The sequence below is a fragment of the Tenrec ecaudatus genome, chromosome 1 (genome assembly GCF_050624435.1).
Source record: "Tenrec ecaudatus isolate mTenEca1 chromosome 1, mTenEca1.hap1, whole genome shotgun sequence".
NCBI lineage: Eukaryota > Metazoa > Chordata > Mammalia > Afrosoricida > Tenrecidae > Tenrec > Tenrec ecaudatus.
The window spans coordinates 190114010-190141162 of NC_134530.1; the positions used below are offsets into that span (position 1 = coordinate 190114010).

A 27153-nucleotide genomic window follows, 5' to 3' on the forward strand; every position below is an offset into this window, starting at 1 on the left:
TTAGTCAGGCTCCTCTCTAAGCCTCTCTCCCCCCTTAAAACAATCAGCTCCCTCTTCCCCCGTGTAATTAACGTACATCCGGTTCTTGGAACCTCCAGTAGACGCATCTGAGACTCTCTCTGAAGATCACTGGTCTCTCAGCAACGAGTTGAATGATTTAGACTACCCCAAAACCTAATCCACACCATCTTCAGATGGGGAGACCAGAGAGCAGCTCAGTAGCATGGCGAGGCCCCACCTCTGAGATTAGCTCTCTCTTTTCTTTCTCCCTAGAACACTGGCTTTGGGGCCTGGTGCTCAGCCCATCTGCTCAGTGTGGTGTTTGCCTGGCAGCGTGGGAGGAGCCGCGAGTAAGCAGGCTGAGCCATCAGATGTTTCCAATGCTGCCCTTCTCCTCCATACGGGGGCCTAACATCTCTGACGGGCCCACGGAAAAACGACTTTTAGAAAAGAGAAGGTGAACTGTAGGCATTGCAGTTATGACTTTTTCCCCAAAAGAGATGTAAAATGATTATGAAGAAGTAGGGGCCGCGCCTCTCAGACTTAGCAAGATGGTTAGCAAGATGTGTGTGCCACGGCACCTGAAGAAGAGGAAGAGGAGAGAGAGAGAGATCACATACAGGGGTTGAGAAGTTGGCTCCTGTTATAAATTTGACTGTCCTCCTGGCTCCCAAAACAAGTTATGTTGAAGTCCTACCCCATGGTATGTCGAACATGAGCCTACTGGGAAATAAGATTTTCAAAGATGCCCTCAGTTAAGTTAACTTGAGGGCATACCGGAGTCAGAGAAATCGGAACTCAGTGTGAGTAGAGTCCTTTTCAGAGAGAAGGGCCACAGGTAGACGCACGGAGGAAGAGCAAGAGAAGATGCCCGCCAAGGAAAGGCTGGTGCTGCCCAAGCTGGTGGAGACACGGAAAGCTCGTGCTCTGGAGACTTCAGAGGGAGCAGGCTCTTCCTGACATGTCGGTTTGCACTTCTAGCTCCCAGGTTGAAAAAGAATAACTTTTCTGGTGCTGATAAACTACCCAGCTTACAGAGCACTGTCAGCACAGCCCCAGGACACCGACAGGAGCAGTGTTTTGCTTTGCGGGGGGCCGGGGGGCGGAGGGGGGAGCAGTCTTAGATAATCAATCACCTGATCCTCTCTCTCTTTCTGTTCCAGGGTATCATTGTCTAAGGAGGAGCTGTCTGGTACTCAATCTACAGGCAGCAGGACTTTATGAACGGCAGGTCATAGGGCCTTAAATTGCGGGTTGCAAACATTGGATCATGTAACTAAGTGTGGGGTGTCTTGGAAAATTTGGCTACACTGAATACTTTTTGAATGCACAACAACCAACCAGTGAATTCAAATCAAATGCCTAATGAAGCCGAGGTGCTTCTGGCAGCATTGGCCCTGTTGCAGATGTCTTGGTCGAAAAGGGGTCGAGGGTGGTCAAAGTTTAAGAAGCCCCATTGCAGCTGAATCTCTTCCACTACGAAAGCACAAAGCAACTGGGAAGGAGGGACCCAGACCCATGGGCACACTGGGGCTCTAGGCGGCATCTCAGTGTTCCCTTGGGTGCCGGGCCCTGCACCTGGGCTGTCTCTCACAGTCATCCTCCACACACGCCTGATCCTGGGAGAGCCAGAAAATGCACATCCTCTTGGGCCTGGAAACCCTCTTCTAATAAAGCATCCCCCAAAATGATCACTTTAAATGTGCCCTGCATTTATAGGTAAGGTTATTCATTTTAATTGGATTTTCAAAAAGTTAAAAATGTAAAGTACATCTATGGCAGTTGTTTTTTTGCGGTGGTGATTATTTTTTTTTTATAAATGTCACATAATAGGAAGCCATTCAACTGAGCTCGGATAGAGACCGACAGGAACCCTGAAAAGCAAGTCAAGTTATGAGGGGGCTTCAAAAAGTCCCTGGGAAGTGGAAGGAGAAGATCGTGGAATTTTTGTACAAACTTTTGGAAGCCGACCTTGGGGCTCATGGGGGGCACTTCAATCATTCTGGAAAAGGCTCAGGATAGACTGGGAAGGGGGGAAAGGAACACTCTCTAATGCCATGAGATTGAGTGTCCTCCCGAGCCTCTGGGGAAAAAAAATCAAGCCCAGGATAAAGATTGGAAGGGCAGATATTAAAAATTTAAAAGAGATTATCTCCAGGAGAGAGAATTATTGATGATTATCATTTCCTTCTTTAAAGCTTCTCTGAACTTTCTTGATTTCTTACAATCAACATGCATTCATTTTCAAGTCACACCAAGTCTAGCTCCAGAGCTAAATTTCCCGACGGATGACTAACGCAGCGTGCATGCCATCTTCCACAGAGCCTTCTGGCTTGGGGCTAACGGCAGGGCCCTTCTGAGGAAGCCAACACAGATGACCGCACTTTTTGAGGCAGCAAGCTCGGTGGGCCCACCACATGCTGGTAGCTTGCACCATCTGGGCTCTGGGGGGCAGGACAGCCTGAGAGTCAAGGGAGTAGATGTGAGAGGCACACTCTCTGACAGTTACCCGCTGCCCGGTGTTCCCGCCTACCAGTTTCGGGGTCACATTGGTGTTCGCAGGGGTCCAGGAGCCGCCGGGCACACAGGTCCATGGCCCAGGGCCCACTGGAATTCTGCTGAGAGAAGAGCACCACTTGGGCAGGGTTCAGCCAGTCGCTGGCATCCAGCTGGCTCCCCTCCAGCAAGATGAAGCGGCTCCCTGCAGGGGGGAGAGAGAAAGAGCATGCCCACATGTACACACACAGTGGCCGGCCTCCAGTCACTCTGCCCATTAGTCCCACTCCAAGGTCATTCCTTCCATCAGCCGTGTCCCCTGATTAGCTCCAGTGCAGGGCATCAGCAGATGGAGGCTGAGCCATGAGCCCTTCTGGTCTGACAGTTCAGGTCCTCCTGGCCTGTTGTCCCTGCTGCCCTGCCCCCTCCTATCTCATCCAGGGGTTCCCGAGGGACACACGGGGACAGAGCTGCTCAGCGATGGCCGTGGCATGGCTCCATCAGACCCAGCCACTGGCCTTGGCTCTTGCCCAGGAGCAGGGACCTGCTGCCTGTCTTCGCTTGTCATGGAAATAGGAGGTCCCTTCCACCGAGGGCAGTCCCCCACCTGTTTTCAATCTTACAGCAGCCTGGAGAACAGACATTAACAAGTCAATTAGGCACTCTCGCTTCAATAATGCAGGGGCTTACGGAACCTATATTACTCCCTCATTATATCGGGGTCTCCCTGGATGAAAGTAAATTATTGCTTTCGAGTGCTAGGCTTAGAGTGAGTTCCAGCAATTAGGAAATATTCCACCTGGGCATGAAAAGTGGAGCAGGGCTGCACCTCTGACACCCCGACCACTCCGGTTCCATCGGCCCTCACGAAGGTGGAAGGTGGGGTGGGGGAGCCAGGACACCCTCCATTGCTCTGCAAAGGCAGGGCCCTATTTGCAAACATTTTTGCAGGGGCCAACAATGAGGCCCGATGCCCAAAGAGAGCAGGTGATTTGTTCAGCTCTATGGTTTCTCTTCTTTAACTTCTTTATTTCATGCTCGACACTCTTATTTGCCCTAAGTCTCATTTGCTTGGGTTTGTGTCTTATTGGTGTTTATCCTATCACGGTAACAACTCACAGGGATCGCCGGTGACCTCTGTCTCTTGCCTAACCCGAAGACCTTCCTCTCAGAAGACATGGGCTTACCGTCAGCGATCAGGTGTTCGGGGACGTGCAAGGTGATTTTGACGACGAGCGGGCAGGTGACGTGGGAGGCGCACACAAGGCCGACCACACAGCTGGTGATGCTGATCAGCGTCAAGGTGGTCTTATTCACAGGACTCCGGGGAGAGCCCACTGCAAACCAGACAAAAGCAAGACACGAAGAGGAGAAAATCTCAGTACTGAAAGCCCCACTGGGCCTTTTGCTCTCTGCACAGCTTACCAAAGAGAGAGAAGAGGCGGGCAATTGGCAAGCCTAGCTCAGGGTGGGCTGCCTCTATTCCCATTGGACACCATGTTATTAGCTAAATGCACAGAAGACCTGGTCAACTAGTGGCCCTCAGAGTACACTCTATGAAGGGAGGACAAGCCCTCTGTACTCTTCCTGGGCAGGTTTGTAGGAGAGAGTAGAAAGGGGGAGTTCTCTGCTGGCCCTCATGGCACAGTCCTTAAGCATTGGGCTACTAAAGCAAGATCAGCAGTTCAAAGCCATCAGCAGGTTCTCTGGAAAAAGACAGGACCTTTTACTCCCATAAAGAGTGACAGGAGAAAGAGAGAGAGAGAGAGAGAGAGAGATACAGTCTAGGAAACTCACAGGGGCAATTCTACCCTGCCTTATAGGTGGCTAAGAGGTTGGGAGCTTGGTGGGATTGTCGTTGTTGTTCTCCTAAGGAGCGCTGGCTGGTGGTGCTATGGGTTAAGCAGACTGCCGGCAGTCAGTAGTTCCAATTGACCAGCCAATCCAAGGGAGAAAAATGAGGCTGTCTGATCCCATAACAATACACACTAGCGAGGCAGGGTTGCTGTGAACCAGAATCAACTTGGCGGCACTAGGTTGGAGTGTTTGTTCTGGTTTCCCTGCCCTGGATAAGTGTCACCCTCTTGCTAAAAGTTGGCTAGACTGCTGCAGCTGCACGCTGACCTCTCCTGAGAATGCTCAATGGCCCCATCACTTCACAGAGCAATCTCTCCACAGCGCCTTCTCTCCACACCCCGAGCCTCAGACTACCCCTCCGGCAAAACATCCTGAGCTTGCAAACCTTCCGCCTACACTCTGGGCAGGGGCAGCACCACCCGGCTCTACTCTGTAGGGTCTGGGAGGAGGACAGTGAGCAGAGGTAGCTCTCTGGGTGGAAGTGCTCATTTGCACCAAAAGCCTTACCGCCCACCCCACCCCCCACCATTTCCCCTGAGACCATGGGAGCATGGCTATAAATGGAAGCTCAAGGCGGGAATATAGCTGCAGGGGAATGTGAAACTCTCGCGGAGGGACCGTGGCTCAGATGTGAGAGGTTAAGGGAGTGAAGCAAATGATCCGCAGTGCGGTGAGGGCCCTCTGTCATCTCCTTCTCTTTGGGGATGTGCTGTTGGCAATAATAAGAGGCACCAACCTGGCAGCAGACACGGTGCTAATGTATTAGGGCCATTATTTTGAATCTGAGATTTTGTCCTTACCACAAACCTTTGAGCACGCCCACAGGTCACCCACTTCATAGGTAAGGCAGTCTGGAAGAGCTGCGCCTCGAGGTTAAGAGGTAAGCTTTGTGATAGGATAACTCGGTTCCAGAATTGACTCGATGGCAGGCAGTGAGTGTTGTTTGGTTTGGGTACTAGGTTTCAAGGAGCCCTGGTGGTGCAGTGGTAAAGCACTTAGCAATGCACCAAAAGGCTGATGGGTCCAAACCCACCCACTGGGTCAGGGAAGAAGGATAGGGCAGTCTGAAGTCCTACAGAGCCAGTCTACTGTACCCTAAAGGGTCACTATGAGTCAGAATCAACTCGACAGCAAGGCGTTCATTTTTGGGTTCACTACGTTTCAGGTAGCATGGCTCAGAACCTTACATACCTCATATCATTTCATGCTGACCACTGTCTGGTGAGGCAGCTCCCAGGGGCGATGGGGGATGTCCAAGGTCAAGCAGCTATGAAAGAGTTTGGACCAAAAATCCAAATATAGGTCTATCTGTGGCTTTGACCCATGCAGAACAATGAGTCATTCGGTCTGGGGGCTCAGTGCAGCCTCCAGAAGGGCTGTTCTCAGGGAGGCTTTGCCGCATGGCTGGACCAGTTTGCTTTGAGGGGGTGTTGGGAAGGAAAGTCCACCTCGGGGTCATCTGGTCCATTCCCACTAAAGATCTTCTCTTCCTGTGCAGATCTTTGTATCGTGGAGTGTACTTCCTCCCACCCAGCAGTCTGCAGCATTAGCCCAGCCCAGAGCTCAGCAGCACCCCCCGCCCCAGAAAGTACCCTTGGCAGCACAGAGTCCACCCTCCATGTCACCTTCCCTTCTCCTCCTGCCATGGCTGCTGTGATGGGCACTTCCATCCACGCAGTCCCCCAAGTCAAAGACCACCATCACTTTTCATTCATGTTTCTCATTCCTAAGTCACACACTCCTTGTCAAGAGTGGCATTAATTCTTCTGCATTTGCCTACAGAAGGTCTCCTCTCTCCATTCTGTGCACTGCCACCTGTTTCGTTTCACCTAACACTTGGCTATGGCACTGGCCAGTTGTGCCTCATTCTCCCTTGACCTCCCCCGTGCACTCAGTGTGCTCCTTCACAGAGCAGAGTGGGCCAGGGCAGTGGTTTGTAGACTCTCAATGACTCCAAAGGAAGCATCAGGTGCATGGAGTTCAAGGCCCTTGGAATCTAGGCAAGGCACTTGCTGGCTCCTGCTGATCTTCCAGCCAGATTTCGTAGGCCACCCACAACCCTGCACCTTGAGCTTCCCTCAGAAACTACTTACAGCTCCTTGACTAGACTGTCATCGTTTTTGTGTCTGTGACTTTACACATATTATTTCCTCCTCCACAGAGCCATTTTGTCACCTTGTCAGCCTGGTACACACCTCCTCTTTGAGCCTCAGCTCCAACATCTCCCTGCAAACACTTCCCTGCAACCTTCAAGAGCAGACTGTCACTCTTTCTTTGGTGCTCTCGAGACCTGGTCTTTATCACACAGCTTCTCGCTGTTCACAGGCACTCGCCGCCCTGCAATCGCTCTGATCTTCCTGCGGCGTTGGCCCTTCAGCATTATTAATTCCGAATCCAGCATCTCTACCTGGCTTCGAAACTTCAGGTCGTGCCTGTGACCCTTAGAACCAAGGAACATTCAATAACACAGCACCAGCACAGCCCCTTGACAGTTGGCCCACTTCCCCAGACGATGCCTATCACCCTTCTGTGCACGAGCGCTATCAGTCTCTCTCTCTCTCTCTCTCTCTCTCTATATATATATATATATATATATATATATATTTTTTTTTTTTTCCTTCCTTGAACGGGCCATGTTCTTTTGTGCCTGTAAGGCTTTTTTCCTGCCACCTTCCTCAACCTAAATGCCCTGATGCCAGACTCTTCCCCGCTTTCAAGAAATTCTATGCATTGTATTTAATCCAGTTCTATTTATTATCGCCTTTTGTGTCTCCCATGGCTGCCAGGCAAAATGAACTGTTCTCTCTTGTAAGCACTCATCATTTGACGTTATTTATACTTTTAAACTAACCCTTAATTCACTGAGACATGTTTCTGTCACCTATCACACACCCTGACCCAGCGTAAGTGGGCTATTAAATATGGCTGCAGGTCTTCCTGATAGACCCCGTTCAATTCAACAGCATTTATTAGTTATGTATTATAGGTAACATCCTGCACTTGCTGTATTGGAAACATAGAGATAAAGCAGACAGGTCAACACTGGGCTCTGAAGCTGGACCTTGGGGCATTATCTTGTGTACATAAATAGGGCATAAGACCCATGAAAGAAGAGGAGAAACTAATGCAAGGTCTTATATCAGGGAGACTTGGAAAATAGAGGACAGGGCATCTGGACGGGCACCTGCAGAGCCTTCAAAGACTAGGTGTGACGAAGAAACGTCTTTCTCTGGGGAAAACGGCTGCAGTGAAAAGAGGACTAAGTTGGAGGTGGAGGTGGGAACAAAAACACACAGGTGTCTGGGGCCATTGGCTGGTGATGGGCTTGAGATTAATGCCATTGAGGGTTGTGCATGGTGATGTCAGAAACAGAAGCAACCTCCGGTGTGTATAAAGGGGTCCCTGTTAAGAACCCTTTGAAGTGGAGCATTTATAGAACCCTAAGACAGCCAGGCTGCCCGACAGAGAGGTCCAACAATAACAATGATCGGATCTCTTAGGGCTTTATCAGTTACCAAGAAGCATACCCTTCAGCCTCTTTTCAGGCCTAAACTAGTGTGTGAGTGTGAAAGTCTTTCAGATGCAAGGACACTGAGATTCAGAGAAGTTTCTGTGCGTCCAGTAGCACACAGCAAGGAAAGGAACTGCTGGAGCCGACTGGGGTTTGAAACTAGCTCCTCCTTCGAGTTTACTGGGATTCCACGTCACTCCTTGCTACCGCTCTCACAGCTATAGCAGACACACAAAAAGTCATTCAACAGGTCAAGGTGGCTTCATACAAGGACAACGCTAGCAGGGGTGGAAGGACGCGGAACCTGCCAAGACAACGAAGACGAATTGGGAATGTGTACCCAGTACTTCTACCAGCCCCGGAGAGTTTTGGCCTCTAGCAAAATTAAAGGCCAAAGGCCATCCATCGCACACACCCTTTTGAGGACTCCCAGTGCTCCTCAGCTACTCCTGCCCCACCATCCTGTTTTTCATAATACCAAGACTGGTCTTCTACTATCCCTTGACCAACTTTATTTATTGTGACCACACTTTATTAGGTTTATTGCCTTTGTCTAAACACCACGCTAGGACTCCTGATAGTCCAAGAAGGGATTGCGAGTCTTCTGACCAAGAAATAGCCTTTCCAACCATTTGGACTCTTGTCTGAGAGTGCCATTATCCGGGAGAGAGGATTCTCTGCACTGGTCCTCGCTCTGCGCCTTCTTCATTCTTCGTTGGCAGGCGACATCGATTGCTGTCCAAGGAATCTTCCCCCAGAAATTGACTTCCCTGCGCAGCGCCCCTAACTTGCCCGCACCCGTTGCCCCTCCCCACCTCCTTCCAAACCCTTATCACCACCTTGACCCGTGACCACCTACCTCTACTGCGCCTGCGGCTTCGAGAGGGGTCCGTGTAAAAGGTCAGCTGGGGGTCGTTTTCTGCCTCAGTGCCTGAATCCCCCTCAGGGTTCAGAAAGGCGGATCCGGCTATAATGGAAAGGAGTACACTAGATTCAACACCTTGAACTTCCCTTGTCTTCGGCACAACAGAACTTTTTGTCCATTCAACAGAAATCCCTGCCAGGAGAGTGCGGTGACTGACAGGCTGGGCGGAGGAGAGCCGAGGAGCGGGTTGGCCTAATCACATATTGGTTAGCCAAGTAGACCTTGGTCTGACAGCAATCACTCCGCCCAGCACCCCCAGCTCCCAGCCCGCGCTCCCACCCACTCGGGCCATTTCTGGGGGCTGCTTACCAGGGAGGACCTTTGGGGATGAAGAGTGGAAAGCAAGAAAGGGCATGCCCCTCATCCCAGACCCGATTCTGGTTCCCATGAGACTATAGTGATGTCTTGGGGGCATAGGACATTATATGTTGATGAGTCTTTTTATTGCTTCTAGAATTAATATATACTTAGAGCAAAAAGGAGAAATGCACCAAAATGGGTAAAGGGGAAAAATCCGGATCTCCTTTAGAGCCAGCATTCAGAGAGATGCTGTTAACCTTTGATGCATCTACTCCCCGTCTTTTTCTGATGCTGAAACTGGTAAAGGTGTGTAAATCCCCTCCTAAGAGGGCATTCTACAGCGCCTTCTATTTTAGACTTCCCTTTAACCCACCGCATCTACTGCGGGCAGCGTTCCATATTAACGCGTGGAGATGCCCATGCTCATTTTCAGTGGCTGTGTGGTAGGCCACTGGACAGCGGAGAGATGGGCAGGGAGTTAACCGATGCCCTCCTGATGGACACTGAAGCTATTTCCAATTCCTCCCTCTGTTACACCATGCTGTGATGAACAGCTTTTTTGCACACAGCTTTGCGTTCTTGCCCAATTATTCCCTTAGGATACATTCCTGCTGTGACATTACTTTGTCACCGATTTGAGTCTGTAAAGTGTGTGTGTGTGAGGTGCAGCTTCCAGAACGCCTGTTCCATGACACAGTGGTCGAGCAAGACATGAGGCTGTGGAGAGAAGATATGACTGGCCTGCCTCCACCAACACTAAGAAATCTACATGTCAGCTTGCACATAACACATGGGTACCTCTGGCTTTGTTGTTGATCCGCTTTCTCTGGCTACTGGAGGTGTGAGAGAGCAGGGTGGCCTGCTGGTGGTTGGACTCCACGGGGCTGGTGGCAATGATGTTATCCTTGTACTTGTTCATCAACGACAGCTTGGCATTGTCACTTCCTGTAGGAGGATAATCCCAGACAGACATTTAGGAGGAAAGGCCAAAAGGAAGTCCAAGCATGGACACACGCAGAACTCTGTGGATGGAGTCTCCCAGAGCTGAAAGAAGACCCTTGTGAGGGGGAAGATGGGCAGAAACCATACAATGCTCTAAGGTTTCAAGGCGATTGGAGGAGCACAGTAAGGGTGTCCTCGTGGCCTGGGAGTTACGTGTGGGCTGTGAAAGACAAGATCAGCAGTTCCAAGCCACCAGCTGCTCCTTGGGAGAAAGATGGAGCTTTCAACTCCCATAAAGAGTCACAGTCTTGGTAACTCACAGGGACAGTTCTCCCCTGTCCTATAGGGTCACTGCGAGTCAGCATCGACTTGATGGCAGTGGGTGAAAAGAGAATGTAACTAATTATGTCTTGATGGATCAGTGTGGGGGGGCCTTTGACTCCCTGTACATTGCAGATACTTTTTTCTTCGGTTCAACATAGGGTTGGAAGTGTTTTGAATTGTGTGTCGTGAGGTTGAACGTGCACGCTCTCTCTCCTCACACTGTGCGCCCTTTTCTGTTGCTTCCTATCAGACATGTCACCAATCTCTGCTTTCTGCTCGGCCCCTGCAGACATTTGAGTTTGTCATCCCTAAATACTCTCTAGCTAACTGGGAGGTGAGGCACCACCCCAGGTGTTTGGGGGGACTATTAGAGAAATTGAAGACATGTCTGCTGTTCTCAAGTTCTCCGATTCTAAATCTTCTGAGGAAATGGGCTATTCATATAGAAACTCTTCTGGATCTCAAACAGAATGGAATCCTCTATGTAATTCCACTCTTTCCAAGCCCCACTGAGCATCCATATATTTTAAGGAACATTTGCTATCAAAACGTCTTCCTCACAAATAGGGCAATTCCTTGAAGGGCCATCCACTGTCTTAGGACTTCAGCCAAGGGGAGTTGCTTATGCACACAGGGTGGCCACTGTAAATGAAAAGTTGCCCCTCCCTCTCTGCCCGTTCTTTTTCTGACCCAGATCTTATCAGAGTTGGTTGAAGTCCAAGTCCATCGATGCACAAAGCGTCTGAGGGCTGACACCTGGCTCATTCTCTGTCATTGTCTTGGGAGAGGCACATCCCTTATGAAGCTCACAGAGGTCAAATGCCACAGAGACCAGAATTCTTCAGTGATGAATCAAACCACCTAGGCAAATATTCTATAGGTGACAATGTTATCCACACAGGTGGGTCTTTGCTAGCTCCTCATTTCCTGAGGTTTGTCCTTGACACACAAATAAAAGCTCTCACCCCCTCGTCTGTTGGATGTGAATGTGTCTCTGGTTCCAATACAGGATGGGAGTGGGGAGGGATTCAGCTTTCACTTGTTCTGATCTCCTAGATGGCAAACGGTTCCCTTCGTCTCAGGAAGCACCTTACTCTTCTTGCCCACCGGGGGAAGGGCACTGGCAGGACACCAGCCCCTAAGATGGCAGCAGCTCTCCCGTAAAGAGGTACAGCCTCAGAAACCTGCAGGGACAGTTCTGCCTTGCCCTGGAGACTCGCCATCAGTCAGAACTGACTTGGTGGCGGTTAGTTCAGTTTGCTTCCACTCACTAGCTCTCAGAAGCCCAGGACCAAGGCACCCGCGCCCCTCCCCCAGCACACCTGGTGTGAGGTCCAGCCCCGCCTTTTCATTGCAGCCCTGCAAGGAGTCCAGGGTCCGCGTGACCTGGCTGGCGAAGTCCTCGCCTCCATTCATGCACTCCCTCTGCAGGTGGTGCCGGAGGTCCGTGATGTCATACTCGTAGCCGTCCAGGATGGGGGTCTCTCGGATGCTCAGCGTGCCACTGGAGTTGTGGCCCTGCACCCGAGCGTTGCGCAGACTCTCCCGCCCGTGGCCACCGATCAGCACCGAAGGGATGTAGTGGATTTCGTTGGCCGCCTCGGCGCTGGCACTCTTCTGGGGCTGGGGCACCCGGCGCCGTTTGCACCAGCGCCGTCGAGTGTACAGGATCATCACCAGACACAAGATGGACAGCAGAAGAGCAATCATGCCACCCTGGGGAGAGAGAGCAACAGAGGGCGTGGGTAGATGGCGGGCTCTTCCCGCAGGGAGGCCTCGCTCCTGCAGCTACCTAAGTAGTCATTCCGATGCATTAAGCATGTTCAGTAAGCATCAGTCGGCAGAAAGTGGAGGGTCTGCTGCATTAGGTGTTCAGGGGAGAGGACAATGGGAATGCAATGATCAGTGCATCCTGGCAAGCGAGCCAAGGTTCTTTCTGCCTTACAAAACAGGCTGACGAAGAAAGAAGTCAGTGTGTGTGTGTGTGTGTGTGTGTGTGTGTGTGTGTGTGTGTGTGTGTGTGTGTGTGTGTGATTTCGGCTCCAACAGGAAACCAATCCAGTTGGACTGATTTCTTTATTATGGCTAACCTATTACGGTTTCCAGCCGATGCTTGTAAAGCAGGGAGATGACACTAGTTTCTCCCTGTCTCACACTTTACACAGCTAAAGGTTAGGCTGCTAGCTGAAAGGTTGGCAGTTTGAACTGCTCTGTGGCAGAGAGATGTGGCAGTCTGCTTTGGTGGCGGTTACAGCTTTAGGAACCCTCTGGGAAGTTCTGCCTTGCCCTGTGGGACCAGGGTGAGTTGCAATGGGCTCAGTGGCCGAGGGCTTGGTTTAGAGTTTCCTCAAACATCAACCACATAGATTCCAACTCTCACCCCTTTAATTATCTCCAAGTTGGGTGCATCCTACACACACATGCCTCATCTGAACACTGGAGTTGACGCCACATAACCTCTCAAGGCGGTCTGCAGGATTGTATTAGGGAATTATGTCAAGTGCGTACCACAATGCTCAGCCTAGCAGAGGATGCCCCCAGCCTCACTGCAGGGACTGTCCCTGCCAGGGAGACCACGGACAAATCCAAACAGAAATTTACATCCTCTGGAATGGACCACCAAGTGCAGGCAGATGTCTCACTATGTGATGCTGACATTGGGAGGTGTCCTGGATATTCTTGCTCAAGCTGAGGGGAAAGGGTTGAAACCTCTGCTGAGTCAGGTAGGGGAAGGAGTCTTCTCCTAAACCTCTGGTTCTCAAAGGCCACCCCACTCAGGCTATTACTTAACCAATCAGCAGTCTACCACGCTGTCCATCAAGGGCAAGGGTGCATGGTCCCTTCCAGATTGACTGCCTGGCCTGGCATTCACTCAGCAGAGTCTGCGGGGGGAAGGCCCTTCAAGTCGGCCTCTGCACCGTGCTTGTGGGGGTAAATCTTCCTGAGTTCTAGCTGCATTCGCTCCAATATCCCTCCACGTCTCTTTCATGAAGCTGGGTGTGCCACATAATTCTGCTCTCAACCTTGGGCTTCCATCACTGCCAGCCTGTCACAGAGGCTGGAGATGAAAACTACTGCTCAGCTCATCTCCGGGGCCCACCCACACCAGGCTGGCTCAGGATGACGCCCTCCAACTTCTCCAAGGGGGCATGTCATATTCACGAGGCCTTGGAAAGAAAAAGTCCCCCAAGCTTGCTGTAGATCGTCCCATTTGTCCTCCCTATCGCACCATGCCACATGCAAAGGCGTGTGCATGCATATGTGTACGCGCATGGGCACACACATACACACACACACCGCTCTCTCAGGCAGGCATCACAGAGGCACAGAAATAGAAAGCAAGAGTCAGCTGATGAGTGCCAGGCCAACCTAGGTGAGTTGTCAGTGACACACGCCAGCCGCTAGGTTTTCGAATGCTTCTTTGCTGCATGGAGTCCATTGACTGGCTGGATGGTGCATGTCAACACGGAGACCGCATAACCATGAAGCTGCACACGTTGCAGTGGGGGTGGCAGGCCGAAGGTAAGTATTCTAGATGGTTGCTAAGGCTACCGGCCTCCTTCTAGCTGGGCATGTCCCCAGACACAACACACACACACACTCGGGGCACCCAGGGCACAGCGTGGAAGGCAGCGCAACTGATCAGGGGCGTCTGCAAGCCCTGGGCCAGTCCGTGGAAGCTACTCTTTGCGTCTAACCCAACAGTTTGTTTCAGTCGAGCCTTCAGACCCACGCTCCTTCTCTTCACCCTAAATTGAAGCTGAGACAATAGGTAATTAAGCCACACAGAAGGAATAACTTCCTGACTGAGAGCAGTTGTCAGACATTGAATTAGGCTAGCGAAGGCAAGAGGTAATTTTATTCCCTGAAGAGCAATACACAGAGCGTGAGCATCAATCTCAGAGGAGTGGTTTAAACCCCAGCTTTCCTGCTCCCGTGGAGGCGTTTGGGGATTACAGTCCCGACCAGACCCTGCCCACCGGCTCATGGCCCCGAGGAGGCTGTCATCCAGCAACAGCCGCTGTTCCTCATGGAGGTGTGTTTGTTTGTAAATCATGTGTCAGGTGTTTGTTCCAAATGCTCTTCACTTTTGAATGCGGGGAGGTAGGTGCCATTCTTTTGCCATTTTGCATTTCCAAAAGCTGAGGCATAGAGGTCCAATAGCTTGCCCATGGGTGACACAGCGGATGAATGCAGAACTTGGAGGAGAAGCCCATCATGCCTTTTTCTTTTCTTTTTATTTTAAACGTTTTATTAGGGGCTCATACAACTCTCATCACAATCCTTACATGCATCAGTTGTATAAAGCACATCTGTATATTCTTTGCCCTCATCATTTTCAAAGCATTCGCTCTTCACTTAGGCCCTTAGCATCGGGTCCTCTTTGTTTCCCCGCCCTCCTCACTCCCCCCTCCCTCATGAACCCTTGAAAATTTATAAATTATTATTTTGTCATATCTTGCCCTGTCCGATGTCTCCCTTCATTCACTTTTCTGTTGTCCGTCCCCCAGGGAGGAGGTTACGTGTAGATCCTTGTAATCAGTTCCCTCTTTCCAGCCCACTCTCCCTCTACCGTCCCAGTATTGCCACTCACACCTCTGGTCCTGAAGGGATCATCCGCCCTGGATTCCCTGTGCCTCCAGCTCCTATCTGCACCAGTGTACTTTCTCTGGTCTAGCCAGACTTGCAAGGGAGAATTCGGACCATGCCTTTTTCAAAGCCCACATTCCAACCCACTCGAGTCCAGCTATCCTGAACGGACTTTGGCTCATTGGGGACGCAGACACTGGCATCAGGCTTACGAGTCGACAGACAGAAGACGAGCATGCAGATGGCAGCTAGCTTCTCAAATAGAAGGGAAAGGATTCCAGGGGGCCCAGCCGGATGAAAGGTGCTCTCAGAAACAAAGGACCGTTGGCTAAACATCGACGAACTATCCACCTCCAAGATAAGAAGGCTGTGGAAAGACAGCGCCCACACTTCAAATCCTTCTAGTTCCGATGAGACTGTGGGCCTCACACACAGCATGGCATACTTGGAAGGCACCTGCAGCCTGCAGGCCCTCAAGTTACCTAAATTTTGACAAAGAGCACTAGCTAGCATGTTGGTCCACTTCAACTTCCAGGCCCACTGAAAATCACTAGGCTGACTCCCCAACCTCGGAGGAAGAGAAGCCAACAAGGCCCAGAGAAACCCAAGAGCTGACAGCATCCGACTCTCAGTAGGCCAGGCTCCTCCTCACTGCTCTGTCCAAGGGGCTGTTCGGTTAGTTTGATGGAACGTCTCCTTCGCCAAAGCTGGGTCTGCAGCCCGAAGACACAGCTTGCTGTCGGTATCATTCGTCACCATCAAGTCAGTTCTAACTCCTGGTGACCTACGTGTGCAGAGTAGGAAGTGTCCAGGCTGGGACCTTTGGGAAGTCGATTGCCTGGTCTGTCGTCTAAGACACCTCTTGGTGGGTTTGAAGCACCAACCTTTCAGCGAGTAGATATGGTTAACTGTTTGTGCCACGCAAAGAACCTAGAAATTAGGAGTGTTATATATAGATGACCTATTATATCTAGATGATCTCTGGGTATCTATATGATATATAAATGTTTAGAGGAGGCTAGGACATACATTTTTGTTTGGCAAACCCAATGTGCTTTGCTTCTCGAATCTTGCTCTAAGGAGCCCTGGTATTGCAGTGGATTAAACTGAAAGGTCAGCTGTTTGAACCCACCGCTGCTGTACGGGAGACCAGGGAAGCAGTCTGCTTCCACAAACATTGACAGCTTCTGAAACCCTGGGGAGCTGCTCTCCACTGTCCTAGAGGGTCACAGAAAGTCCAGGTCAGGCCCACGGCAATGGGCTTAACCTTGTTTTAATAAGAGGTTTCCCCTGCCTAGAGCCAGTGCTCCTGATGACCTCCCCTTTCCCAGTAAGGCGCTCCCACCATGCGGAGAAACCAAGCCCCCGCGCCAGATCCTCTGACACTGGAGTCAGAGTAATGCTCGTGAGCTCCTGCAACCCAAACTGACGGCAGGTGTCCCCAGGCTCTGCCATGATTTAGTTAGCTGTGGATTATTATGTGACAGGGTACACAATAGTATATACTATTGATATATAATGTTATTTTATATTACATAACAATAATTATTTGTAAAATCATTACCTAAAAACGCTCTAAAATGCATATATTTCTGTTTAAGCTTACAAAAACAGTTGAACATTGGAGGACCAACCAAAAGTTAGATGATTCCAACACCCAGTCAGAGACACGGTGGGAAACGGGCCTGGGGATCTCCTCCCCAAGCACCAAGGCCAGGAGAAGCACACACGCGGTGACCTGGCATCAGAGCTGACTTCACGGCAGCAGCTCTTCGTTTTCTCTTTCTTTTTCTCCTGTGTGACACTGGAGGGACACCGTGTCTGCAGCAAGGGGCTCAGGCTTAGCAATGATCGTGAGAGCACCTCAAGGCAGGGCAGTGTTTGCGTCCGTGTACACAGATTCACGAGGCGTCTGAACGGATTCCGGGGCTTAACAGGCACACTATACTCACAAAACCAGTCCTGTTGTCACACTGCGTGAAGTGCTGGGCTTCTAGTGACAAGGACTGCAGTTCAAACCCACCAGCCACCCCTAGAGGAAAAGATGAGGCTATCCGCCAGTACAGTCTCATGAACCCTACGTAGAGTCGCTGTGAGTCTCACTTTCCTTCTACCTTAAAGATCCAGTGCTCATACTTTTTAAGTTTTGATTCCTGTGAGAAAAGTCCTCATTCTTTAAACTTTTCATTACCCTTATCCCTTTGACAGCAGATTTTCAACGGTGTTCATGGAAGTCACAGATACCCAACGATCTTCCTTCCACACAAGCTACTGGGGCAGATGGAATGGGGGAAAAGCCTAGGGCTAGAACAGGAGGTTCCTGGTACCCAAGGCAAAGAAAGAAACAGAGGTGCACACCTCTGCACGTTGGGCCAAACACAGTCGTTGGAAGAAGCCAAGCGCCAACTTCACTCTGTGCATGCACGTGTGGCTCTGCCGCCACCGTTGCAGGCTTTGCAGGCAGCACCAGGAAGCGCGTCACAAACACCTGCCTTGCTTCTGAGGTTCCACGTGACCCTGTGCCCAGGGTGTGTTCTTACCTGTTGACTTGAGCTTCGGTTTGTATGGCATGTGTGATGATAACAACAAGATGCGAGGGCACATCTGGACCGACGGGACAAGTCGCAAGCTATAAAGCTGGAGCACTAAAATAATAATAGCAATAATCGCACTGACTGCAAGCCATAAAATTGGTTGGCTCTTTATTCATCTTATCGTGAGTTTTCTGATTATCTTATTGATTTTTCTCAAAACCGTTAACATCTTGTAACTCAAAGCGTATTTTGGAGTAGGTGAAAACTCCACAGCTGCTAAGAAGGTGCTTGAAAAATCAAAGTGGCATTTATAATATATAGTTTCTTTTTTTTAATCAATAAATCGTTTGTATTGGCTTTAAAGGAGGCCAAGCAAACACAAGCCGCTTTAATTTTCTTATAAAATTGACATTTTCATCACTTGCCTAAGAGAGCAGCATGAGGCTTGTCAGATATTTTGTAGATTTTGGAATCTGTCTATAACCATGTTTTATATACCATCGATGGGGATGGCTCAGGATGGATTATTCCAAGCAGCGCTTCCTTTTAGTTCTTTGCAACCCTGAGGCCTAACCACAGCCCTGTCGCCGTCAGTATCTATGTTCTATATTCATTCTGGGACCAGGGACACTTTCCCCCCGTGGCTAACTCCTACTCATCCTGCAAAACTCAGCTCAGTGGAACACCCCCAGTCCAGGCTTCCTCGGACTCACAACACTGCCCACACTGTGTTCCCAGAGCACTTGCACAGAGCTCTCACCACAGCGCTTTTAACTTTGTATTATATACAGACCTGTGCGTACACACACACACACACACACACACACACACACACACACGAGCTTCCAAAAGTTTTTGAAAAAATTCCATTATCTCTCCATTCCACTTTTCCAAGAACTTTTTTCAAACCCTCTTACATATATGCAGATACATGACATTTGCCAAGTCAACTCTTTTTACGCATACAATGCAGTGACATGGATTATGTCCATCATGTCATGCCACCATCATCACTCTGCACTTCCAAGTGCACCCACGTTCTCCACAGAAGCACAGTGCCCTCTGCACAATATCTGCAGCACGCCTGCCTGTCACCTGTTTCTCCTTTTCATCTACTGGACGATCGAGCTTATGAGGGAGCAGGGGTCATGTCTGGCATAGCTCTTAAAGCTCGAGGGTCGGACCCAGTGCCTGGCATCAAGTAGCTGTACAGTCAGTTTTCGGAAGGAAGGACAGGATGGAGATAGGGAGCGGAGGAAGAAGGGCAAAAGAAGGGAGGAAGACAAAGAAATAAAGGAAGAAAATAAGAGAGAACTTTATCAACTTTGAAAATATTTCAATATAGGGAGGGAAGGGATAAAGGGGAGCTGATATCAAAGAGTTCACGAAGAAGGTATTAAATGGATCGCAAATGGTGGTAGCATTTGTACAATTATGCTAGATCCAATTAAAATGTAGATTGTTACAATATCTGTAAGAGCTCCCATTTGAATAAAAAATAATAACATGTTTAAAAGTAAATTAATTAAAAGAAAACATTTCAGTATAGACATATTCTATGTGCCTGAAAGTCAACAGTTATAAAGAAGTAGCTCATGTGACTCCCTCATTCATTCTTTCAACATGTATTTCTGGGCCCCTATTTTATTTAAAGGGTTATTCAGTGGTTATTCAGTGGTAGAATTCTTGCCTTCCGTGTGGGAGAGCCAGTTCAATTCCCTACCAGGGCACTTCACGTGGCCCAACACCTGTTTGTCAGAGGAGGTTTACACGCTGATACGATGTTGATCAAGTTTTAGCAAAGCTTCCAGCCTAAGGAAGTCTAGGAGGAAAGGCCGACAACGTCTTCCCCCATCGCCCTCACTCTCTCCAAAACCGCCCAGAGGAAACCACCAGTACAGTCTGACTCCAGAGCACACGAGGCCGCTGGCATTCGATGGTTGGCAGCGCACAACAATGCTGCTCGGGCAAGGTCATTCTTGAGAGTCGTTCTTAAGGGATACAACAGTGACTTGTGCAGGTGGGGTTCCTAAACTCATGGAGTTTATACTCAGGTTAAAGTAGATAAGCAGCATCGTTTGGGTTAGGAAGCACAAAATAGAAACACACATAAACCAATTAGATCACAGACACTGGAAATAACTAGCCCCTACTCCTCTTCTTGAAACAAAAGAAACTACTTATCCTTGACTATATCACCTCGGGGGTGTAGTGGTTACATTTGGGACTGCTAACTTCCAGGTCTCAGCAGTTAGAAGCCATCAGAAGTGGCTCCAGGGCAGTGGGAGTGTAGATTCTGTTTTAGTTGACATGTGGAGTCCTGGTGGTGCTGTGGTACAAGCGCGGGAATGCTATCCTCAAGGTTAGCAATTCAAACCCACCTGCTCATCTGAGGGAGAAAGATGAGGCTGGCTGCTTCGGTAAGATTTATAGCTTTGGCAATCCTATGGAGGGTCACTTTGATGCAGAATGGACCCCTATTAATGAGTTTGGGGTTTTCTTTGATCGTTTTAGGGGATATTCTATGTAGCACCCCTGCCCATGGACAGTAAAATCCTTCCTGAATCCCAAACCTGGGATCTCGTGATCAGGAAAACCCTGAATCAAGCTTGTGGGTCTATAACATGTCTCCAACATTTCTGGAGTCACCTGGGCTTTGTAAACTCTTGGCAGAAAAATGGAGAAACTGAGATTATGTTTCCAGCTACCATCTGTCAGGAGACTGCAGCCAGTCAATCAGTTCACATTTCAAAGCTGAGTTCCACCCTAGGAGTAACCAAATAGGGAATCTGAGACGTAATTAATTATCCCTCAAGGCTACTGGACACACTGAATTCAAATTAAATCCCTACAGGAGTTAGATGGTGGTTGAGAAATAAGACTCAAGGAGGCACGCTGAGTAGCCAGCATCCTCTCATTTTCCTCAACAGCAATGCCAGTCTTTCGAATGTGACAGCCATGCCGCCCATCTGTCTCTGGCTTTCTTAGAAGACGGCCTGAAAAGGGACAAACCGTACCAGCCCAACTCTGGTCGAGATCTAGAACCAAAATGTCCCCGCCAGAGGGAAGGGGAAGAGATGCGCTAGAGTCATGTCTTCTCAGGGTCCTGCGGTCTCACTGGACAATCACACCCAGATTTTATTCATAGGAAAGCCCTCAATGAAATCACAGGGCTGACCAACCTGCGACATGCCTTGTGCAAGCTGGACAGTGTCCTTGAACCTACCCTTGGCCTACCTGGCGGCGGGGCTGAAACAACACACAGGAACACTTCCAATGAGAACATTTCACGATTTCAGGATTGATCCTTGTCGAACTCGAAGTCGCTCTAAAGTGGTAAAGATGGTAGGCAAAGGTCCATGAGCGGCCCCTAAATCCAGTCACAAACCACGGGCCCAGGACACAGTGCTGGGGTTCTCCGAGGCAGCACGTCAGCCACAGGCACCTCCAATTGCGATGGTTCCGGTAGGTCTTTGAAAACAGGGGTGTCTACCTAAATTGTGGCAGCACATTCGTTCTTGGGGACCCCCAGACTGCTAGAAGGAGCCCTCCACACTAGAAGAGAAGCCCCTGTGTTTTCCACGCCCCCCCGCCCCCTCTCTGGAAGATTGTCCTTTCTGTAGTGGCTGGTGAAAATAAATCCACGATCCCCTGCCCATCTCCTTTCCAAATGGAGGACAAGCGAAACCCTTTAAGCATATTAAGCAGCGAGTTCAGTTTATAAATTATTAGGAACATTACCTCCCTGGGGGTTTTTCTGGAGTCTTTAATCGTGTGGAAATGCTTTCCAGTTGCCACGGGCCACCACGTTAATTAAGAGGCCCCCGTGTGTCTTCTGGGGCTCCTGAGTGAATTGCACAGCCTATTGGCAGGGGAGGGACCGCCCGCCTGGTTAGCCTCTCACTGGGGCATGATGTGCTGCCACCTGCTGCCGGGGAGAGGCTGCACACCCCTTCCTTTGTCCTCGCTCCAACTAGGCATCACTTGGAGAAGGAACAGGATCCTTTCTCATTAAAATGCCATGGTTTGCATAGACGTAGGACTGAGGCAAACTTCCATGAGAAAAGATCAAGTCTAAGAACTTCCCCAAGTTAAAACTCAAAAAACGCAGACTCGCAGCCATGGAGTTGATGAGTTGATGTGGACTGGGCCTACAGGACAGGGCAGAACTGCTCCTGAGAGTTTCCCAGCCTCGTCTTTCTCCTTCTGGGCACCTGGTGGTTTTGAACTGCTGACCGTGCAGTGGGAAGCCCAATGGGTAACCAACCACTGCACCCAGAAGTCCCTTCCAACCTACAGAGGCTATGGACATGAAATTCTTCAATAGAGGAAAACCAACTTGATAGCCTGTATGTGTGTGTGTGTCTTTTCTTTTTATTTTTCTTAGGTTGAGTTTTAACGCGGTTAGGTTTGACCATTATCTTTCTTCTTTAATCTGGGCAGTTTGTCCTCAGTATCTTTATGAGGCATTGAGAGTTTCATCAGACGTGAGCCCAGAAGAAACCCTACAGGGAAAGTGGCTGGGAGCTCATGTGCTGGAGTCAGCGGGGCTATTTCAAGTTGTCCTCTTTTAGACTCTTTTTATAGAGCTGCTTTTTTAGGTCTCAGGAATTTTCTTCAAACCTTTGACTTTGCTGGACCCAAAGCACAAATGAGGGAATGCATTTGTTCATGAAGAACAGTCCTGAACCGGTCACTGGTAGCTTTGCTTCCCTGTCACTTGTTCAGATGAGAAAGCGGAGTCTGAGAGGAGCTGGGGAAGTCCTTTGTCTGGACCCGAGTTTTCCAGGCCCAAGCCTACTCCAACAGGCACCTTAACTGAAAACTGCACCCTAGATCATTGCATAGCGGGCAAGCTAGAGAGAGCAGCAAGGCATCAGGCCGCCAGGGCAGAGCCGAGGTCCTCCTGTCCCCGTGGGTGCAAGCCCAGCAATGTTCTGAGAGAAGCTGCTGCCGAGTCGGACGTGAATGGGGTCCCTGCATAGAGCCTGTATGTGTGTGAGGGTGTGCATTTGCTTGCGTGTGTGTGCACCAACATGTGTATTATGCATGACACAGGCTGGGAGATAAAAGGGTCCACAAAGAAGCAGACGCACTCCAGGTTGCTGTCTCAGCACCCCATGGGCAGAGCTGCATGAGACAGGCTTCCTCCGTGGCTGTGTGCGCCAGGTCTTCATAACTTCACAAGCCAAGCATGAAGCCAATAAATAAATATCTCCAGCCAGATAATGCTCGATGCCTATTCTTGGCCACGTTCCCTGACTCCCTTTCCTCTTTGTTTTTATGCAGTAGGTGATCTTGATGAAATAAAATAATAACAATAATTTGCTCCATTAGGACCAAACATTAAGGGAATTATTGAACAAGTAACAGAAGAGGCAGCTGGCACAGTATATGCTAATGACCATTAGACTCTAACCCTCTTTCTCTCTGAACATAATGGAGTTATGAAGCCTTCCTTCTCCCCCCGCCCCCCTTCGTCTCCTCAAACTGCCAAACTGCCCATTTCAAGGGGACAAAGAAAGAAGGTTTCAGAGAGCTGGTAGCTTCATGAGCAGCCAGTGGGGGCTGAGCAAATACAACCCAACTTTAACAACTGGTCATTGTGGGGACAGCATACTATGCAAGGCAGAGGTGGGAATTCCTATGCCTTCAGATGAAAACAGTCTAAAAAATCATTGCAAAGAGTAGGGGTTGGGAGTCAAGATGTTGAGATTTCTCTGGATTTGGTGCATATTCATCAGTCTCACTGAGCAAGTCAAAGAACTCTGACTAGTCTGCTTCCTCCACCAGTGGAAAAACTAAGATGGACATGGACCAGTTGCCCTGGCTCAGAGAGACCTGTTAGCCAAAGTGCAGGTGGGAGACCCTTCACAGGGTATGGGGAACTCCATCTCCCACCTGCCCCACAGTGAACAGGTAAAGCTTAATAAACTTGATGGTCACGAAGTCCATTAAGATATTCAGGGACCCTGCCCTGGTCTGTGTCAGAGTGAATTCCCTAGACTGGCAAGAGGGGAAGACTGCACAGCTGTTGGTTAGTTTGATGAAGTCCTCCAAAGCCACACACCCCTCTGAAAAAGATAAAGTACTTTGAAGCCTTCAGTAGCAATCTCATCCCATGTGTCTGATCCCTTCCCTCAAAGGCCTTCCTCTTTAGGGTATCTTATGCACCCATGGCTTTCCTATGTACAGGCATGATGGGAAAGAATGGCGACAATAATTCTTGTCTGTTTTGTGCTTACCATATGCCACATACCGCACCTGGTGAATCACACTCACATAGGTGCTGCTGAGTGGTCCCCAAGTCAAATGTACACACGACCTACAACAGAAGGGAACACTGCTGCCTATCCCTGCTCCAGTCACTGCATTGTCGGAGCCCAGTGCTGCAGCCCCTGTGTCATTCACCTCAGTGTGGTGTAGCTCTTCCTCATCTTCACAGACCCACTGCGGTACCAAGCCCGCTGTCCGACTCCAAAGACTTGTCCCTTCTGAGAACAATACATAACAATAGTACAAATTATTTTCTCCATTTTGAGATGAGGGCACAAAGGGTCCAAGGGGTTAAGTGGCTTGCCTAAGATTACCTAGGAGGATGAGGTCAGATCAAGACCAAACCATGGATTTTAATGATAGCTTTATATGACCTCTTGAGCAAGAAAAGCCCTATCCTTGTAGCCTGGGCACTGATTTCCCCATTTCCCACATTGAGCCCTGGATTGCCTTGCTTCCTATACCCAAGCTTTGGGGTAAGCAACAAGGAGCCCCACTTTGGCCACGCAGTACTGGCTACACCATCTGCCCATGCTCCCAATCATCTTCAGTTAGGCTGAATCACCGAGTTAGCTAAATGCATAATTTCCAACAGGAATTTAACTGTTCAAAGGATATCCGGCTTATCAGGTGGTCATTTTGACATTGGGAGGAGGTGGGGGAGAATATATGGAGAGATCTGTTCTTGGGTAGATGCTGTATACAATGAAGTCAACCACCATCAGAGTCTAGGGATCCAGACACACAGTCTTTTCCCTGAGACTAGCCTGACAAACACACACACACACACACACACACACACACACAGGTATCTGCTTTGCTCTCTGTAAGCACTCCTTCCAGGACCAGAGAACTAAGAGGAGCAGGAGGGAAGAACCGAGTCATTGTCCGCACTCTAACCAACACACACACACACACAGGTATCTGCTTTGCTCTCTGTAAGCACTCCTTCCAGGACCAGAGAACTAAGAGGAGCAGGAGGGAAGAACCGAGTCATTGTCCGCACTCTAACCACACCAAGAAAGCAGGAGCTGGGCACTTTCGTGGAAACTTGTTGGTGTTAGCTGCCCTCAACGTGGCACCAATTCATAGCGACCTCAGGTCCAGTGCGCTCAGACTGCATGGCTCATTGGTTTACACTGGCTACTTTCCAGAAGCAGATCACCAGGCCTTTCCTCCCAAATTGTGTTCCTTTCCACACTCCACTGAGACCCATTTGGCATGCAACATGCAAACCTTGCATGCAGACGCATGATGGCTATGCTTAAGATAAACTGTCTGGTACTCAACCCCTGGTCTCTCTACCACAGAAAAACCAGCATCCTTTCGGAGAAAGTATGAACTGCCTCACAGTCTGGTCACCCCAAAGACAGCGAGCCAGCAGACTGGGAGAAGCTAGGAGGAAATGCTGCAGGCCACAAGTGGCATCGGGACCCAAAGGATGACAGTGAGGAGCAAACCCACTGCAACTCACTCAACGAGGTTCAAGTGCATAGAAACTGTGCCCTGCACGCGATCATGCAGCTCCCCCCAACTGGGAACTTCTTTGACCCACAGTGTTCAAAACTCTCATCTCAAGTCCCCCAATTCTGCATACAAGTCCCCAACTTGTAATCAAAGCCCCAGGGAAGACAGTGGGCCTCCAGGGGGATATCCCTTGGGACACCCCAGCTGTGATTTGATCGTGACATCCAAGGAAGATGCATGATAGAGCTGAAGAATTATAGCAAAGAGAGCAATCAGGGGAATTGAGGACGAGAGGAGATGCTGACATGGAGACACGATGACAGAATCCTATGCCAAGATCCCCTCTAAGCCGCTTGTTCCTTGCCAGCAGGCTTTGTCTGGCGTCACAGAGGTGGGGGCTGGGGACAGAGGGAAGATTGACAGTCAAAAGGGTGTTCTGTTGGCTCATGTACAAGCCGCTGTGGCTCTTATTTCTCGCACTGAAAACACTATTGCACTTCAATTTCTCTCTGGAACAAATGAGGCACAGAATCTGGAGAAGAGGCCTGGTTTCTGAAGGCAATCTCTGAGCAAGACACAGGCCTTCTCATTAGGGCCCAAGTCAAAAGCCCATTGCCGTCAAGTCCCTTCTGATTCGTGGCGAGCCTGGAGGACAGAGTAGAGAGACCCGCACACCAGTTCCGAGGTCCCCATGACTGGGAAGCAAGTCGATGACCATGAGTTTGGGAGATCTTTGATGGAAGCTAATGACCCCCCTGTCTCCTGAGGAGCGGCTGGCATCGGAGCAGGCTTCCTTCTCACTCGGGCAGGCTTCGTTATACCAGCGGCTACAACACCAGCTGTGTATTGTCTTCAGCTAATTACATTTTGCTTACAAAGTCATTGCACATGTCGTCAAATCCTTCCAATCACTAATTCAGTGTGTGGACAGGGGCGAGGAGAAAGAAAGGCTTCCCAGTCCAGCCTCCTTCCTCCTTTGCATCCCGCCCACCCATCCCAGACTGCTTTTCAGCCTGGTTCTTTTAATTTTGTGGGGAACCTCCTTTGCACTTGGCCTTTGAGGAGGCAATGATGAGGTGGGGCAGATCGCTTGTCACCTTGGTTTCTGCACCAGCTGACATGGCCCCATTTTTCCCAGTCAGACTGCCCACCTGGGCACAAGCCCAGTCCTCACCAGCAAGAGATGGGCTAGAGATGAGGACAGACAGAAGCTGAGCCCTCCCCCACCCCTTCCTGGAAAGGGGCAAAAGGCCCGTGTCTGTATTGTCAGACTGTGATTTAATGGCCAGTAGCTCAATCATGCTGAAGGAGCCCAGAGGTCAGCGTGTTCTGGCCAGGGACACTCACACCACACAAACACCGTCGGGGCTTCTTGCGTCTAAGGCAGCTGACAAGGCACACATCATCTGCCAAGCCAATTGCATCATCTTATAGCTGGGCCTGGGGCATGTGTGCCTGACCCGACGAGGGCCCTTCTGAGCCATGGCAGCGCCACCACAAATTCAGCTCGATCACAGTGTCCAAGGCGTTTCCTCTTTTTACTTTTTCATGGTGATGACTTAGCTTTATTTCTGTTTGTGGACATTCAGTTCTATTGGGAGTGAGAGAAGGGGTATAAAGAAAGCAAAAGAGAGGAACAGAAAAGGAAAGAGGGAAAAGGAGGAGGAGGAAGAGGAGAAGAGGAAGAAGAAGAGAGAGAGAAACCAGGTGGTTACTGAGCTTGTAAGTGCCTTTGCTCTCTCCCTTCCCAAACAGACTTGCTCACCCTCTTCCCATCTAAGCTCTTCTCACTCTGTGTGGCCCCGTATCAGTTACCCTCCTTCCTGAAACCAAGTTTGATGACCCACATCCTCAGACATCTCCATGTCTCCAAACTCCTCAATCTTACATGCATGTTTCTCGGTGAATCATTAATCTCCATTTCCACGGTT

General features: G+C 49.8%; 1 protein-coding gene across 1 annotated transcript in view; it reads right to left on the bottom strand.

Moving 5' to 3' along the window:
* The window catches only part of ASTN1 (astrotactin 1), a 316698-nt gene that overhangs the window by 127926 nt on the left and 161619 nt on the right, over window positions 1–27153 (bottom strand). The window contains exons 3-7 of the mRNA XM_075541277.1: window positions 11678–12071; window positions 9888–10034; window positions 8724–8831; window positions 3684–3833; window positions 2534–2701 (exon numbers count right to left, since the gene is read on the bottom strand). Coding sequence (XP_075397392.1) covers window positions 2534–2701; window positions 3684–3833; window positions 8724–8831; window positions 9888–10034; window positions 11678–12071 — 967 coding nt within the window. The remainder of the gene's footprint in view (window positions 1–2533; window positions 2702–3683; window positions 3834–8723; window positions 8832–9887; window positions 10035–11677; window positions 12072–27153) is intronic.